General features: G+C 31.8%; 4 protein-coding genes across 7 annotated transcripts; 2 read left to right on the top strand and 2 right to left on the bottom strand.

Moving 5' to 3' along the window:
* The first annotated feature begins 60 nt into the window (after positions 1-60).
* Positions 61-1,438, top strand: LOC8274968 (hydrophobic protein LTI6A). Its single transcript, XM_002512540.4, has 3 exons — positions 61-420; positions 587-693; positions 1,140-1,438. The coding sequence occupies exons 1-2, from the start codon at positions 334-336 to the stop codon at positions 668-670; spliced, it is 171 nt and encodes a 56-aa protein (XP_002512586.1). The 5' UTR covers positions 61-333; the 3' UTR covers positions 671-693; positions 1,140-1,438.
* On the bottom strand, positions 1,261-15,350 carry LOC8274967 (anaphase-promoting complex subunit 11). 4 transcript variants are annotated; one of them, XM_048369939.1, is made up of 5 exons: positions 15,023-15,225; positions 14,442-14,523; positions 5,655-5,696; positions 5,419-5,522; positions 4,619-4,955 (listed from the first exon to the last, which is right to left on the bottom strand). In XM_048369939.1, the coding sequence occupies exons 2-5, from the start codon at positions 14,495-14,497 to the stop codon at positions 4,834-4,836; spliced, it is 324 nt and encodes a 107-aa protein (XP_048225896.1). In that variant the 5' UTR covers positions 14,498-14,523; positions 15,023-15,225; the 3' UTR covers positions 4,619-4,833. The 4 variants fall into 4 exon arrangements, 3 of the variants coding, with proteins under 3 accessions (XP_048225897.1, XP_048225898.1, XP_048225896.1); XM_048369940.1 differs by lacking the exons at positions 4,619-4,955; positions 5,419-5,522; positions 5,655-5,696; positions 15,023-15,225 and adding exons at positions 1,261-2,411; positions 3,597-3,715; positions 15,232-15,350; XM_048369941.1 differs by lacking the exons at positions 4,619-4,955; positions 5,419-5,522; positions 5,655-5,696 and adding exons at positions 1,261-2,411; positions 3,597-3,715 and having other exon boundaries at positions 15,023-15,215.
* On the top strand, positions 7,214-8,970 carry LOC8274966 (agamous-like MADS-box protein AGL80). The gene has a single exon (XM_002512538.4). The coding sequence runs from the start codon at positions 7,966-7,968 to the stop codon at positions 8,785-8,787; it is 822 nt and encodes a 273-aa protein (XP_002512584.2). The 5' UTR covers positions 7,214-7,965; the 3' UTR covers positions 8,788-8,970.
* A 1,084-nt stretch (positions 15,351-16,434) lies between the features above and the next one.
* On the bottom strand, positions 16,435-18,412 carry LOC125368657 (anaphase-promoting complex subunit 11). Its single transcript, XM_048369942.1, has 2 exons — positions 18,294-18,412; positions 16,435-17,108 (listed from the first exon to the last, which is right to left on the bottom strand). The coding sequence occupies exons 1-2, from the start codon at positions 18,349-18,351 to the stop codon at positions 16,993-16,995; spliced, it is 174 nt and encodes a 57-aa protein (XP_048225899.1). The 5' UTR covers positions 18,352-18,412; the 3' UTR covers positions 16,435-16,992.
* Positions 18,413-18,642: the final 230 nt, after the last annotated feature.

Below are 18,642 nucleotides of genomic sequence, written 5' to 3'. Positions count from 1 at the left end.
ACATTGAGCTGTACATATGATAGTTTCGCTTTTTCGACCCTAAGCAAGCCACCAGGCAAACCTTCTCCATGCATTACGAAACAACTCAAAATAAATCTTACATGTTAATGCGTGTGAACACTGACAATCCAATCACTCACTTACACGTCTACCCTCCAACTTAATGCTCTATTTATACCCGGCTCGAGATGGATAAGCTTCCCCCACATCCCTCGCCGGACAACAAAAACCAAAGGAAAGCAAAAAAGAGAGTATTAAGCAGGAAGTAGTTAGTTACCCACAAAACACACACACATACTTAAACGTTTTTGCGCAGCACAAGTGAAAGATCATATGGCAGACGGCGCAGCTACTTGCATAGATATTCTCTTGGCTATCATCTTGCCTCCTCTCGGTGTCTTCCTTAAGTATGGTTGCAAGGTAAAATCTTGGATTTTTGTTAAATTATTTTGTTACCCTTTTGGGATTCTTAAATTTCCTTTTCATTTCTCTTTGATTATAAAAACTGAATAAGAAAAGAAAAAAGGTCTTTTATCTCTGCGTTTGCTGTATCATTTGTGACATGAATTTCATTTGGTGGGTGCAGGTGGAGTTTTGGATCTGTTTGATCCTAACCCTTTTTGGGTACATTCCTGGGATTATCTATGCAGTTTATGCTATCACCAAGTGATCATCTTCTTCTACATATGCATGGTAACATAGCCTTCTTTGTCCCCTTATTTACATGTACATAGCAGTGTTTTTATAAAATAAGCTTATCGTATGTAATGAATTCATCCCATATATTCTTAACCTAATTATAATAATGGATGAGATTCGAGTCTCCTCGCATACTATGGTTTAATAATAATAAAAAAACCATACGGTATCGCCAATTAAATGCTGAGTTATCATCCACTGCTTATGATGCAATGATAATCCAAAATTGTTGGCATGATTCGTGGCTGAAAATGATGCGTTACCAAACACAGAGACAGTGTTTAATGGCTAGGGTCCGCAGTGACATGGCCCTAACCTCTCTATGAACACTTGTTACTTATAGTCTAGCTGTGCGATTATGATGACTTAAGAAAGTTGTTTTTAGCTTTAAAATTTATTATTATTAATTTTTTTTTTAAAAACTTCATTTTTTTGGATAGGTGGAGATTTTATAATCATATTTGATTTCATGGAGCATTTCTAGTTTGGAGCAGTCAGACTCAGATGGATCGTTCTTGTGTGTCAACGTCTTTTTTCTTTTTCCTCTTTTCTTTTGTTTTGTTTTTTTTTTTAAATTTCTGACAATTTATTTAATTGCCCTTTTGTTAATTTTACCTATTAATTCAGTGTAATTAAAGAGGGTGGATTTGTTGTCGGTAGGGCAATGAGTTGCCCATTATCATGTTTGATGTTAGTGTCTCTTTGAATTATGCAAGTGATGATATATATTTCTTTGTCATCATGTCTTCGTTTTCTTTACTCCTATCATCCCTTTGACTTGTTGGTTTAAGGTATGTTGAACTTTTGTTGGATATATACTTTTCACGGAATCAAATGGCTATTCCAACAGAATGTACTGTGGAACATTTACAAGAGCAAATAAAAGCTTTTAGAGCCTTGCAAACTTTATTTATGGAATTTCCTAGTTGTAGAGTATAATCCCAAGTTGATAAGTTAATTTGGTGGCTTTCAGGCTAAGAAAAGAAAAAGATAAGCTTTTACAAAAGCAGAACAAAACAACAAAGGAAGATGCTATGCGTCCCACCTAAATTACTTTACTTTATTCTCTGCTTTAGTTTTAAGAGTTGGCTCCAGTTTTAGCATTATCTACATTTTCCAACGGTGGCATCATAGCTCAGATGGAAGTGCCACCATTTAGCTGAATGCTTTGTTGTTAATGACAATCATTGCGAAGGTGGGGAGCAGATAATGACACATATCGTACAAGATAATAGTAGCAGCAGGGCAGCTTACAAACCAGACAGACAAATGAAACTTGCAACCGAAATGCTCTGTATTTGTCTTCCTGCTCAATACCAATAATGATCACTCCTATTCTGATACCTTCTCCTTTCCTCCAACATCCACAATAATTTACCAGAAGCTAAAAACTGTGCTGTTTCACTTGCGTAGGCTCAAATATTTAATGTCAACTAAAAGTTAAAAGAGAGATCAAGAAACGACAGATTCGAATAGACATTTAACTATTGGAAGCTTCAAGCTCATCTTTCTGGAGTTCGCCAGAAGAGCCGCCAAGGAGAAACAGGATTGACAACCACAAAGAAAAGGCCATCAATCATACAACAGAAGAATTCATCATCCTTTAAATTGCCATTCTCTGCGGCACATAGGACAATGTGCTTGGGAAATCTGTGAATTCACCCATTTCAAGATGCAGTGAAGATGGAAAGCATGGTTGCATACACCCCAGACTACAACAACAACAAAAGGACAATGAGTGAAGACCATTAGTTCTAATACCAACATACATCAGTCCAAGTTGTTTAGTAATCATAACACTACTACAATCTAAAGTGGGCTACATAAGCATGTCATCAGACTGCAGAAAAGGAAAGAAAAGAGATCTCACCAACTAATTAAAAAGTGGATTATATGATTCAAGAACTTGAATCTTGATATCTAATCTACACTACATTACGGAACAACAGAGACAAATGATGCAACATTATCTTGCCGACATAAGAAAAGCAAAAGCACCAATACATTATGCTGAGTAATGTGGACAAATATCAATGGATACTTGTCATGTACATTAGCCTCGCCTACATCATTTTCCACATGATATCACACATATAAGGCAACAGTCAAGCTTATAACAACTAAAATACATCCATTTGACAATTGAGCAATGTATAGTTACATGACGGGATGCATACCTACTTATCTTTGAAAAGCTGTAACTTCTTGCTGCTGGAGTAATTGGTAAAACAAGTATGTTGTGATTATGATTATGAACATATCACCAATATTGATATAAATTCATTTTGAATTAGACAGCAATTTTACGAAACACAGGGTGACTGAAATCAGAATTTTAATTTTCAATCCAACTAAAATCTCAATAAATCCTATGCTTTCTTACACAGTATGTTATAAAATTGTGCTCCCCACCTTGCATTCCCACAGGAAAAAAGAAACAGTGGCCTCAAAGTAACTCCATAAAATTGTGATTTAGATCACCACAAAACTTGATCATTTTTTTAACCTTCCGATCAGATCAATGTCCATAATAACAGTGTAATGAACCTTGTTTGAGTCTAGTGCTACCAATTCAATTGGAAGCATTTAAGAGGGTAAACGGACAAATGCTAAAGCAGAAACGGCTAGACCTATGGACTATTATATAATAGCTGAATTTTCAGTCGACAAACACAGAGTTGCTGCTTAAAAATGCCAGAAAAACCCACATAACAACCCAAGTGCATTAAAAAAAAAAAAAGACATTAAATGAGATGAACTCAGGCTGTAGGAAAACAAATTTCTGAACCACAGGCAGTGCAGAAACCTATTTAAGGAACTTCTCAGTATTAAATATGAACTACATGAGGAAAATGGAAAATGAAAGAAACTTCTAAGATAAATGTCGATAAACTCACTTAATGGACAATCATCGCCAGGGAGTTTGCAATCAGGACAGCAGCCATCAAAGGCCATCCTACAGATCCCACATGTTTCGTCTTGAGCATCCCAAGTCCATGATGCAATAGCATGCCACCTATAATCCATCCAAGAGACAAGAGTTAGCTCCCTGCCAAAATAAAGAAACCATATCCAGGTATAATTCCAATATTCCTGATGATAGATGAGTTGCAGTGCGTACGAGAAGCTAAAGGACAACATCAAGAATTCTGACATATAGAAAGCAAAATCTGGCCTAAACATTAAAAGGTATAAGAATTTAAATTTACACATAATTTCTGCAGGCTATATTAGATGTTCAATTCCAACTGCATAACATTTGAAACAAACAATATACAGAGATAATGTGAACATACTCTGTTTAGAAGCCATGGTGGACAATCAGAAAGAAGGCAGGTTAAGAGAAAACCTTTGTCGGAAAGCTCGAATGTCAAACAGGAAAATGTTGAGTGCATATATAAGCATTTAAAGCAACATTAAACAATTTCCCTTGACTGAATCACTCTCAACACAACAAATCGGCAAATGATACATTCATGGAAAAGATATTTAACATTACAAAATATGACTGCACCGCGAATTTTTGAGCGCTAAATGCATTAACAATTAGTTTTTTTTAACCATATTTACCTCAAATTTACTTATAAAGAAATGGTATTTCCCTGAAACTCCTAACAATGAAACAAGACAAATTTTATTGCCATTGAGGCTCAATGACACGAATATTCGAAAAATAAAGATCATGGCTCAGCAATTGAGGGAATTATTCAAGAGTAGCGAAGTATCTATCACATTTACTGCATTTAATTCACAAAATAAAAAAAAATCCCAAAAAAAGAACCTTATAAAGGGATCAGTTAGAGTAACCAAGAAATCATATCTACATACGGAGGAACTAAAACAGCAACAAAAAGACAAAAACCATATTTATTTAAGGATACGCAAGAGCTTAACTTTCATTATCTTCTTCTCCTGCAGAGCCAAGAATTGTTATTTTAGAGCAAAGATTCCACAGATAAATCACAAAAACTTTTGAGATCATGAATCAAAACTGGATAACAAACAGAAATTCATCTTTTAGTAATTAATTGAGCAGAGAAGCTTAGCGGAAAAAAGAGAGAAATGAGGATCATAAAAGTGCATCACTTTGTTTTGTATAGTACCGGTCAGTTATACCTAAAGTTTGCCATAATTTCAAATTGATAACCAGTCTTCCAATTCTCTTTTCAGTACCCAAACTTCAACAGAAGTATTCATTAAATTTTTAACTGCAGACATCCAATTGCCAACTTCCAAGGAAACTAGACAGCAGCTCACTAAGAAACTGACTAAAAATCAGCATCAATTTAAGCTTGAAAAATGAGATTCAAAAAGTGAGCAAAACAATAGCAACTAACTCATAAACTGCAGCAAAAAGAGGACAACCATATCATAATAACAAACTGGATGGAGTCGCTATTTATTATAAATATATAAATCAAACTGTACTACAATTGTAAGATATATCCATTCATAGCAGAAATCCACTTATATCTTCAATTTGATTTTACCCTAAATAACAATCAACTAATTTCAGTTATAACCATGGTTTTTTAAATATTAGCCAAACAGTCTGATACAGTCGCACTGATTCGGATACGATTTTCACTTTACTCTTACATAACCTAATGCTCTACTAGGAGTTCAAAAATTCATAATCGGCGGATGATACAATCTAATACTTTTACACCAACTTATCACAGCTATTAACAAGTTAACTACTTTCTTAAAAGAACTTACAGTACAGAGATGCTCCTTCCCCTTCCTTCCTTCTTTGACAAGAGGGGATCCTTCCCCTTCGTCTTTCAATCAGTTTGTATAAAAGTGAAAAGAAACTAAAGCATCTGAGACATCCAAAAAAAAAAACAAAAACCGAGTGCAATGTGAAAAGAAAAGAGCGAAATCAAAGCTTTAAAGCGATGGTGAAACGAAAGCATCAGAGTGACAAGAAATCGAAAAACTAAAATATAACTTACAAGTGACAGTGATATATACGATGAGAAAACAACGAAATCGAGCTGAGAAGGATGACAAACAGAGCGGTTAGTGGTGGGAGAACGATGAGGACAGAAAAACTCGCATTTCTTTGACAATGCTCTGAGAAAACGAGCGAGAGAAGATGAGAATGAGTGGGAGAAAGAGTAAAAGAAGGGGCAAAATACTAGTGCCCTCCCTGAGGTTTTGTATATTTCACTAACCCCCCTGACGTTTCAAAAAAAACATGTCAAAACCCGCCTTTATCTTATTATATTACTACTGCCACCCTCTATTTTACAAAGCGTAAATTTTGTTAATTCTCTTGGACTAAGTAATTTTGGGCGAAATGTTTTTGATATCTTCCTACGAAGTTAAAAGTCTTATAAATAAATATGTGATTACATTATACAATGATGTTACTCGATATTCTTAATATAATATCAAATTCTTTTATTAAAACCCTAATCATGCTATTTTAACGGCTTTAAAAGTCACATAATGACGTATTCATTTTATTATATGAAATTATAACTTAATTTAGACTTCTTTTTCTTCTCTCTAGTTACGAAAATAAAATTGTTCAATTATTATTATTATTACTATTATCACTATTATTATTTTTTGGGTGGTGTTTAAAGGTGAGAATTTGGTTTCGGACTTTATGGATAATGTTGGTTTCTCATTGGGCTGGACCTTTTAAGTCCATTATCCTTTAGCATTGTAATGGCCTTAATTAGTTTCTAGATGAATGTTTTGTTTGAAGAAAAAAAGAATTTAGAATTTAGATTATTTCCTCATTATAATTTTTCCAATTTAAGAGTGAGTGGCCTTGTGTTTGATAGTTAACAAAACAGGCTAGTGGGGTTAGATTGCTCCCAATTCATTTAACTTTAAAATGGTAAATGAGAGATTTAGTAACCATTTATTCATCTTTTATGTCTTCATAATTTGATTACTTATTTAGATTGTTAAAATCCACATAGTGGTGATTCTATTTAGGGCCAGTGGGGGTCACCGCTCCACTGACCTGCAAAAATCACATTTTAAATCTTTAAATTTTTTATATTTGTTTTATAAAATTGTTCTAATTTTTATTTATTATCGTCGCTAAATTTTATAATTATTCCTAATTTTCTAATTCTTACAAATTAATTTCTAATTTCTCAAATTTTTTAAACTTTACTTTTTAATATTGTTATTTTTTTTTATTTTTACACCAACTACGTTTTAATATTTATCTTTAATTTACATTTTTTATCCCACTAATTAAATGTTCTAGAAGTGCCACATATATAAAAATTCATATTTAGTTTTATTTAAATATTAAATCTATATTAGGAAAATGACATATACATTGTGTCGTACTGGCGACGGAGCTTAAAGTTTAAACTTCAACTGAACTAAAAAATTATATAGTCATAATAATGAGTTTTTATAAGTAGGCCACGTGACTTTAATCGTCCTTTTTTTGTCTTTTGTTATTAAATTGTAATTATTAATAGAACAAACGTAAATATTTTTCTACTTTTATATATATATATATATATATATAAATGCAACATAATTAAATTTTCTTTGAGAATCTGATATCATGGGATATTATATGTAAATATGTAAAATTATATGTATAAAGATGTGTTTATATGTATATATATATGTCATGTGTCATTGCACAAATAGATCTTGAATCTTCCCAGTCTCTATATATGGAATATAACTTGGTTTACCAAAAACAACAAAAATAAATAGCACAACACACTAAAGTATAAAAAATGATGACTAAGCACCAGTGAAGCATTTTTGTAAAAACAGCGGTCAGGATTCATTGTTGGTTTGTATTTTGCCCTAATCAACCAATGTGAAAAGACCTAATTATACACACTCCCACCAACTCACCAAATTTATGAATATCTCTAACCTTAGATTTCATCATATCCCAAATTAAAGAACTTGTTATAATTTCCATGTTGATTAGAGCACCCACAATCAGCCCTTTTAGACTAAAATGCCCCTTCAAATCATATTATTTTTCTTACTTAAATATGTTGAGATAATGATAATTGTCAAGCCCATTTTAGGTAATTTCAATGATAAGATTGTATTTAGAGAGGGTGCCCCACATATGCCACCCAAAATACCCATTAATATCTCCAATTAAGATTTAACAAGTCAGTAATCCCATATTAACATGTGGTCATCTTCCTAGCCCTATATATATATCATAGGTTGTAAAGGGCAAAAAAACCACACCTATACAAGACTGAAACCTTCCAAATTCTTGACCTTTGTCTGCTTTCTTTGCCTTTCACCATGACTAGAAAGAAGGTTAAGCTTGCATACATCACTAATGATTATGCAAGAAAAGTAACCTTCAAGAAGAGGAAGAAGGGTCTCATTAAGAAGGTGGACGAGTTAAGTACCCTTTGTGGTATTGAGGCTTGTGTAATTATTTATAGCCCTTATGATGCACAACCCAAGGTTTGGCCTTCTCCTACGGGAGTCCAACATGTGTTGTCCCAATTCAAGAACATGCCCGAGATGGAGCAAAGCAACAAGATGGTGAATCAAGAGAGTTTCCTCAAGCAAAGACTTGGTAAGGCCAATGATCAACTCAAGAAACAACGCAAGGAGAATCGCGAGAAGGAGGTGACTCGAGTCATGTTCCAGAGCTTGATCGGTAAGACCCTAACTAACTTGAACATGATCAACTTGAATGATCTCAGCTGGATTATTGATCAACACTTGAAAGATATTCGCAAGAAGGCTGAGACAAATAACAAAGAGATTACTTCCCAAATGATAGCAGTAGCACCACCTCTACCTCCACCTCCACCACCACCACCACCACCACAACCACAACCACCATTACCACTACCACCAAAACTACCATCACCACCACCATTTGCACCAGAAACATCTATTTTTGCTGGACCTATTATGGAGGTTGCACCATTTCAGGAGGAAGCAGAAAGGCAAACTTTTGAAGCGAACATGGAAGCCATAAAGAGACATCAGTGGATAATGGAGGCTATGAGCCCACATGAAAATTTCGGGTTTCTTGGGGATTATATGATGCTGCCTTTTGGGGATACTAATAAGAATTCTCTTTGGTCTAGTTCTTTTTTTCCTTGAATTAGACATTAGGGCTTACATGTCTAGTTAATGTCCTCTTCTGAATTATGTCTAATGTCCTTTTGTATTGTATGTGTAATCAGCCATGTCTGGGGCCCTTATGCATAAGACCTTGATGGCTACATCCACATTGTTATCTTGTTAGCTACATGTTTACTTTAATGCATTCAATGCATTTAGTCATTTAATTGCACAATTTTAGAGTATTTATTCACTTTAAACTAAGAAATATGATATTGTCGATCTAAGTGTCAATTAATTTCTATTTTGATCTTAACATTCACTGACTTTTTGCCAAATTTATCTATCATTTCTCAAGATTCTTGTATTTTTCATACCTCAATTTATTTCTGCGATTTGAGGTCACCAATTAAACCCGTCATCTTAGTTCCAATAAACAACAAAAATATAATTATATGTATAAATTTATTCATCATAATTGATGTTGAATAAAAATCACACTATTGCATTATTTGCTAATCGATCAAATTGAGTTTTTTAACATTCTATGTGCACTTTTATGATATGTTTTTAGTGACCGAAAGAAATATAATTATTATTCGTTTTAAAAACTTTCGCGCTTATCACTTACAGATGGATGCCAAGAATATTTGGAACATATTAGCAATGAGGGAAAATGGAAATGTTAATACTAGATGAATTGCATATAAATAGTAATTATTGTTGAGATATGTCAAGGATTATATGTTTGTGATATCAACAAATTTTATGTTAGAATATATGGTATGCTTAATAAGCATATCAAATCTATTAATTTTCTGAGGTATACGTCAAAGATATCTGATTGTACTTTCATTTTATGGTTAGTGTTGCCAAATAAAGAATAATGTAATTATGCATAGTTCTAACAGATCTACAAATGCATAACCTCCCGCCAAAAAGAGTATGGATAGTCTATTTACCTTAAGTCAATTATATGTATAACTACTAACAACGTACGTTCGAAGTTTTATAAATTATATCCTTTTTTATTATGTGGTCTAATTTCTTTTTATAATTTAGTGATAAGTTTATATTATGTATATATAATTACGATATTTTAGTAGTTTATTTATATGTTTTATATATATAATATGCAGGAATATGTGTTTTTTATCTCACTTTAATTTTTTATCTAATTTCAGGAAATAATAGCCAAATAGGAGATTTTGAGCCAAAAATGTATAAATGGGCTTTAAATGGACTACGGCGGTCAAAGGCTTAAAACTAAGACACATGGACTACTAATAACACGGGCTTAGCCAAATTTATTAAGGCCCACAAAGAAAAAATTAACTAGTTATGATGTAATTAATGGATAGTTATCTTTTAATAGGCTTATTTTGTTTAGAACAGTAAAGAGATAACTATAGTAGTGTTATGTTGAGAGAATAGCTCTAAAAAATGGGATCACTATAAGAAGTAGAGATTAATTAAACAAAGGAGGCTTCTACTATTCTCTCTACGATAAGTTTCTACTATTCTCTCTATAGGAATTCCTATAGATCATCTTCTACATCTAGTTAGTCTTTTTGCATGATTCTTGCAAGAATCAAAGAAGCTTTTTAAAGATGTGGAGAGTGGGGATCAATCTTTTTCACTCCTTGAATGGCCTTTGGATTTTGAGAGAGTTTTAATTTTCTATTATTTGTATCTTATGTCTTTCTATTTAATTACAATGACCATTGAATTAAGTATGTCGGACTAAGTTCTATAAGTGTTTAGTTTGGCTCTTTATTTATGATGAATCTTTTATATTATGAGTTTAATGAATGATTTTTTTTACTTTCATATATGTATTAGTTCATATATTATTATTGGTTGACTATCATATCAATTTAATAGTAATATTTGTTATGAAAATCTTTAGGTTAAAAGTATTAGAAACATAATATGTACTTTAATCTATGTTGATATAAGAAATCTAGGTTGCATCATTAGCTTGAGTAACTTAGAGAAAAAAAACACATTACCATCTCATTCATTAGATTTAGACTTAACAAAAATAAGGGGATTACTAAATATAAGCTAGACTAAATGCCATTTTATCATATAGCTTACATTAATTATTCTATTTATTTAACTTTTTTTTATAAATCTTAAGATAATTCTCAAAAGATTGGCTTAAAGTGTTTAGATTTATTTTTAATATTTCCGCAAAAGAGTTTGGATACTCTATTTATCTTACATCAACTATATATATATATATATATATAACTGATAATAACTTACATCAGAAATTTTACAAAAAAGTTTTATAAAAAGAAAATATGAATATTCTATTTACATTACAAAAATTATATATATATATAAATAATTGATAATGACATACATCAAAAATTTAAAAATCATATTATTTTTACAATGCCCTCTAATTTATTTTATAATTAAATCATAAAAGTTATACTTTTAAGCATTATCCAGTGGCCAAAGCTATACTTCGTCAAAGCTACATGGACTTGCATTATTCTTCCAACATTATACCATTATGATTTTTTAGAAATACGATATCAAAATATAAAACACATATTAGCCTTGGATAATTTATAGTACCAGTGATGTCTTTTCTAAAATTATTTTAGAACTTAGTACAAAAATAAAATGTATTTTTGCACATAGTAATAAACAACCTAACTTATAGGAAATTCTTATGTTGTTATCCCAATTCTAATCTTTCATTTGCACAAAACACACATAAAACCATTAGAGGAATAGAGGTGTTTTATCTCGAATAAATTTGTAATGATATTTTATAAAGGTCCAGTCCACCCATTTTAGACTATATTCACATAAACCCAACAAATCAAGCCTTGGCTAACAAATGGTACATTTTCTCAAGTATTTTAAGCAAATTGAGCATTAAAAAAATTCTGAACCAAATTGTAAAAAGGACATAACTTTTAGAGATCCTAATGTTTTTATCCCAAATTAAAAAAAACAAAATTAGAATAATGTGTTATCTTTATATTTTGGTTATTTATGAATGTATATATAACAATAAATTATAAAATATATAAGAAATACGCATGTCCTTTAACTTTTATTAAATATACAGTTATTTTTAATTTTTAAATTTTTCCGAATTAAAATATCTAAAATATAATTTTTTTTAATCTTTAAAATTTATAACATTATTATTTGTTTTATTTTCGGTTATTTTAGATAAAATAACTAAAAACAACTAAACTATAATTGAAAAGTAACAATAACAATTGAAAGTTATATAAATCTGAAAAATATAGTTAGCAAAGTGTACTTTTAAAAAAAGAAGTTTATGCAATAAAAATGATAATTTTAAATTATTTTACTATAATTTTGAAAAAATAGCCAACAAATCAAGCTGACTAAGGCTAATCACTATGATTTGATGGTGATCATCTTCTCAAACAATTAGCAACAGGTGCCCAATTTTTCACTTTTTGCCAGGGCCTGCCTGGAAAGGGGGCTTTTCATGCTGGATTGGAGTTCATTAATATTGTGTTTCAATAACTTAACTAGTGACAAAATTCTGAGAAAAGGTACTGCTGCCTAGTTATTTACATATGTTAAGGTTAATCTCAGCTTATCACAAATAAAATAAAAATTTATATGTAACTTCCCATCATCATTAATGAAATATGCAAGAAAGAATGCATGGGTCTAATAACTAAATGATCATGTTCATCTGCAAACTCACAACTGAGACTATTTTATTTTATTTTTAACCCAAAGTAAACAAGTTAAATTTACTGCTGTTCCCAAAAAAATCTTTTTTTGTTTGTTCTTATTCAAGATGAATAACCTGAATCTAATAATTGTTTTAATTTTGATTCTTTAGTAAACTAGAGATGTGCCCCTCCAGTATCCACTATACAGTTAATTCTATGCAGAATGAAAAGAATATATAGTTTCTGTTGATGATGGAGACATTATATCAATCTACCAAGATGGTGGAAATTCCGACTCATAATTTAATTATATATATATAAAAAAAAAAAACTTTCGAGCAGAAGCTGTATATAAAATATAATATGATTTTGAAATTATCATTTTCGCGATAATTGTATTTCTCATTTAAATTATAAAAATAATATCGACCACGTCCAGAACGACAAAATAATATAAAATTATACTATATTCAGTCTCTTTAACCATATGTAATATCATAAAATACATTATTCTGAATAGAAACTAAATAAAATTTCCCGAAGGGTTATTCATCAGCAGCTGTTCTGTATGTGAAGTATATGCCTTTGAAAGAAATAAGTGGCGTGAAGATTAGCTTCAGCAATTATTGTTAATTTTTAACTAAGAACCATTGGTTATGTAGGTATCAGCAATGACAGGCTTGACTACTTCATTAGCTGGTAACCAGAGATATTTTTATGTCTAGTAAATTCTCTTTTTGTTTTTTTTCTTTTTTCATTCTATATGTTCAAAAGTGTAAGAATCTGTAATTTTTGTGTATAAATAATATAGTTTGCCAATGGAAAACTTTGAACATAAATATCTAAAGATCTTATTATATGAAAGATTCTCGAAGGCCTTTGGCTATACACTTAGTTCCTTAAAGTAAATTCGATATAGAATTCATCAGACTGAGATCCTCCCATATTTATGTTGAACATGATTTGTCGTGTTTTATAATTGAATGATTGATATTTTTTTTAAAAATATAACCTAAAATCTTAACTAAAATCATATAGACACGATATTTCGTATTATTTAAAACATAAAAAGGATATCAATCCAAATTCATAATCAGATTACAGTAAAATGCAAGTGAAAATGACAGAAAAGAGCAAAATATAAAATAAAAAAAGAAGGAAGAAAAAAGGTAGGAAACAGAAGCACAGTATAGTGGAGAAGAAAGGCAAGAATTTGGAAGGTTTATATCAGTTGTGTTAGGGGGTCACATGGTCGGGCCATCAAAAGAGACTAACAAAGGGATCTTAAAAGGATACAAGTCTTACCAATTTAGATGGTCACCATTCCTTACAGCTATACATAAAGGCAAATCAGACCCCTTCATATTTTCTTTTAGTCTAGCATCTATACCTGCTTGTTTCCATTTCTTTTTCTTTTTTTCTTTCTTCTTCGTCCTGTATCACTCCAAATTTACATTTCCTTGGTTTAAATGGGCAATCAATTCTATCTGAAATAGTTTTATGGGCATTTTGGTTAACTCATTTCTTTGAATGAGTTGGTGTAGCATGTAATTAATAGGAGATTACTAGGTTAGCTCCGATAAAAGTATTTGTAAAATAAAGTGTATATAAGAGTTTTTCTTAGTTACAAATGAAGAGAGTGAGACTTAAATTTAAAATCTTGTTCAAATTGAGACATGTATCTATCGCCGGACTAAGCCTGCGAGAGTGTAGTGCATATTAGAATTCAATGCTTTTAAGATATTATATTATTAACCGATAAAAGTAAGAGAACAAAAAAAGCCTGTAGTATGGGTCTGTGATTAATAGGCAAACGGAAATCTTCTGCCAAGTCCTCAATAAGAGAATCCTAATAAGCACATATTGCAAGTTAAGACACTGTAGCGTTCATAAATCTCCTAACAGATGAGGATAGACACTTGCTAGATATTTCAATGTAGTAAAATTGTTTGTGTCTGTTGCCTATCACACATGAAAAGCATAGAACTTTATAACCGTAAGTCTTACCTGGTTCCTATCTTGTTGACTTTCATCATGGGAAACAGTTTCCTGTTTGCTGCCATACCATCTGCAATCCATTATGTATCACCTACGTTGCAAACCAAGAAACAGTAAGTTTGAACAGTTTATTTCAGAACTAAAGAACAGGGGGAAACACATCCTGATTAGGCTTTCAACAGAGGATATAACTTAGTGAGACTGAGTACAATTTCATGACATTAATCTCATGATAGAAAAATAAGCAATAAGTTTAGTAATTTCCTTATCAATTGTAAGAGAAAGAACAAATGTGAGATTTGCTGGAAAAACAAGTAATCTTAAGCTCATTAAACCGATTTCAAATAATTCTACTTTATTATTACCCATCCTAATTTTTTACCAGCAGATAGGAGGGGAGAAAAAAAAAACAACTAAAAGAACGAATTTTCTCCAAGTCTTAAACCAATTCCTCAAGAGAATTACCTTCTAATTAAAGCAATAAAAAAAGAGAAAGCAAATCAATAGCTAATCAAAGTTACTCCACATTCAAATTACAATATATGTTTCACACAGCTACAAACACTAAGATTTCAGATATAAGAGGTTACCTTCGAATTTAACAGAAGCAGACAGAAAATTAACCGTTAAACCATAGCAATAACTGATATTTAAAATAAATAAATAAAGCGAATTAGGTCTACAAGCCCGAAATCAAGTTTGCCAGCCAAGCCACAAATATTGAATTAAATCGAAAATAAACTCGGGATATGCTAAAATTCAAAGTTAAATAGATCGATTGATTGAAATTGAAGCTCACCTGATTCTAGATTTCTGATTTCTCTGTTTCCGGCGCTCTGATTTGGTACTTGGTTAATCTTTCGGTCACTTCAATTTCATAATCGTACTAACTGTATTGTTGAGTAAAGGCCGGGCTTGTCCTATATTGGCTGGGTCGGTAAGTAACTTAGTCGAAGCAATTTGAGTTGGGTTGGGCTGGGGTGGGGTGGAGCATAATTAACACAATTTCAAAATACTACATATCCTTTAATTAAATTTTAAGAAATTCTAATATAAAATTAAAATTTTCAAAATATAGAAAAATTGAAAGAATGGCTTAAGAGTTAAGTTTTGTTATATGTGATCAAATTAAGAGTGCAAAAACATACATCATAATATAAATTGCTGTCTTTAATTATTGAAAAAAGGAATAATAGATTTTCTACATTTTAAAATGTTATAAATTATTGAAATTAAGCAAATATTCTACCAATAAAATACTTAATTTGAATAAAACATCTAAAAACCAATGCTCAAAAGTTATATCATAATATGTTTTGTCAATTAAATCAATCTCTTCTTCTTCCTTTGTTTTTTTCTTTTTCTCATTGCTGAAAAATAAAAATATCTATGGAATATTGTAAGGTACTAATTGTATGGGATATTGCAGTAAAATTCTGGAGCAAAATGGGAACCAGCAATTGTACTTAGTTGAAGAAATATAATGTAAATAAATAAACATTGATATGACAATTATGAGAATACATGTGTATAAAAAAGCAAACATTTTCAAGGAATTATCCATGCAACCTCATTTTTATATACATTAAAGTATGCTTATAAGTGTAACATCAAAGAAAGAAAGGGAAGAAGAGGGTATGGTCAGGTAGTTTCCAATAACAAAAGCAACACATATTTATATTCTTAACAAGAACATTAATATAAAAACATTAATATAAAAGCAAAGTTGCTTTAGCATATATATATAGAAGGGGTATCAAAAAGAAACAAATTGAAAATTTAGTATGAATTGAATATAAATGACCAAAGTTTGATACCAGCGGGCCATTTAACCCCTCTATTCTCTGATTTAGTTCTAAGTGTTGGCTCCAGGTTTAGCATTATCTACATTTTTATATCTATCTGTAGTGTTATATATCACAATCAAATTTACTGCAAAATTCCTCTTAAACAGCACTCCAAAATCTCGTGTTAAGAGTAGGTCATTACCTGTTGCAGTCAATAATCAAAAGCAGCTTGTTATAATTATACCAGGGCATAGAATTTGACACAGCTAACCCATAGCAAAACTCAGATTTTCAAACGGTGGCATCATAGCTCAAATGGAAGTGCCACCATTTAGCTGAATGCTTTGGTGTTAATGACAATATGTGCAAAGGTGGCGAGCAGATAATGACACATATCGTACAAGATAATAGTAGCAGCAGGGCAGCTTACAAACCAGACAGACAAATGAAACTTGCAACCGAAATGCTCTGTATTTGTCTTCCTGCTGAATACCAATAATGATCACTCCTCTTCTGATACCTTCTCCTTTCCTCCAACATCCACAATAATTTACCAGAAGCTAAAAACTGTGCTGTTTCACTTGCGTCGGCTCAAATATTTAATGTCAACTAAAAGTTAAAAGAGACAGATCAAGAAACGACAGATTCGAATAGACATTAACTATTGGAAGCTTCAAGCTCATCTTTCTGGAGTTCGCCAGAAGAGCCGCCAAGGAGAAACAGGATTGACAACCACAAAGAAAAGGCCATCAATCATACAACAGAAGAATTCATCATCCTTTAAATTGCCATTCTCTGCGGCACATAGGACAATGTGCTTGGGAAGTCTGTGAATTCACCCATTTCAAGATGCAGTGAAGATGGAAAGCATGGTTGCATACACCCCAGACTACAACAACAACAAAAGGACAATGAGTGAAGACCATTAGTTCTAATACCAACATACATCAGTCCAAGTTGTTTAGTAATCATAACACTACTACAATCTAAAGTGGGCTACATAAGCATGTCATCAGACTGCAGAAAAGGAAAGAAAAGAGATCTCACCAACTAATTAAAAGTGGATTATATGATTCAAGAACTTGAATCTTGATATCTAATCTACACTACATTCACGGAACAACAGAGACAAATGATGCAACATTATCTTGCCGACATAAGAAAAGCAAAAGCACCAATACATTATGCTGAGTAATGTGGACAAATATCAATGGATACTTGTCATGTACATTAGCCTCGCCTACATCATTTTCCACATGATATCACACATATAAGGCAACAGTCAAGCTTATAACAACTAAAATACATCCATTTGACAATTGAGAAATGTATAGTTACATGACGGGATGCATACCTACTTATCTTTGAAAAGCTGTAACTTCTTGCTGCTGGAGTAATTGGTAAAACAAGTATGTTGTGATTATGATTATGAACATATCACCAATATTGATATAAATTCATTTTGAATTAGACAGCAATTTTACGAAACACAGGGTGACTGAAATCAGAATTTTAATTTTCAATCCAACTAAAATCTCAATAAATCCTATGCTTTCTTACACAGTATGTTATAAAATTGTGCTCCCCACCTTGCATTCCCACAGGAAAAGAAAAACAGTGGCCTCAAAGTAACTCCATAAAATTGTGATTTAGATCACCACAAAACTTGATCATTTTTTTAACCTTCCGATCAGATCAATGTCCATAATAACAGTGTAATGAACCTTGTTTGAGTCTAGTGCTACCAATTCAATTGGAAGCATTTAAGAGGGTAAATGGACAAATGCTAAAGCAGAAACGGTGAGACCTATGGACTATTATATAATAGCTGAATTTTCAGTCGACAAATACAGAGTTGCTGCTTAAAAATGCCAGAAAATCCCACATAACAACCCAAGTGCATTAAAAAAAAAAAAAGACACTAAATGACAGGAACTCAGGCTGTAGGAAAACAAATTTCTGAACCACAGGCAGTGCAGAAGCCTGTTTAAGGAACTTCTCAGTATTAAATATGAACTACATGAGGAAAATGGAAAATGAAAGAAACTTCTAAGAGAACTGTCGATAAACTCACTTAATGGACAATCATCGCCAGGGAGTTTGCAATCAGGACAGCAGCCATCAAAGGCCATCCTACAGATCCCACATGTTTCGTCTTGAGCATCCCAAGTCCATGAAGCAATAGCATGCCACCTATAATCCATCCAAGAGACAAGAGTTAGCTCCCTGCCAAAATAAAGAAACCATATCCAGGTATAATTCCAATATTCCTGATGATAGATGAGTTGCAGTGCGTACGAGAAGCTAAAGGACAAGATCAAGAATTCTTTGACATATAGAAAGCAAAATCTGGCCTAAACATTAAAAGGTATAAGAATTTAAATTTACACAAAATTTCTGCAGGCTATATTAGATGTTCAATT

The sequence above is a fragment of the Ricinus communis genome, chromosome 10 (assembly GCF_019578655.1).
Source record: "Ricinus communis isolate WT05 ecotype wild-type chromosome 10, ASM1957865v1, whole genome shotgun sequence".
Lineage (NCBI taxonomy): Eukaryota > Viridiplantae > Streptophyta > Magnoliopsida > Malpighiales > Euphorbiaceae > Ricinus > Ricinus communis.
Note: the sequence above shows the minus strand (reverse complement) of the source record. Positions and strands in the feature narration are given on the sequence as shown.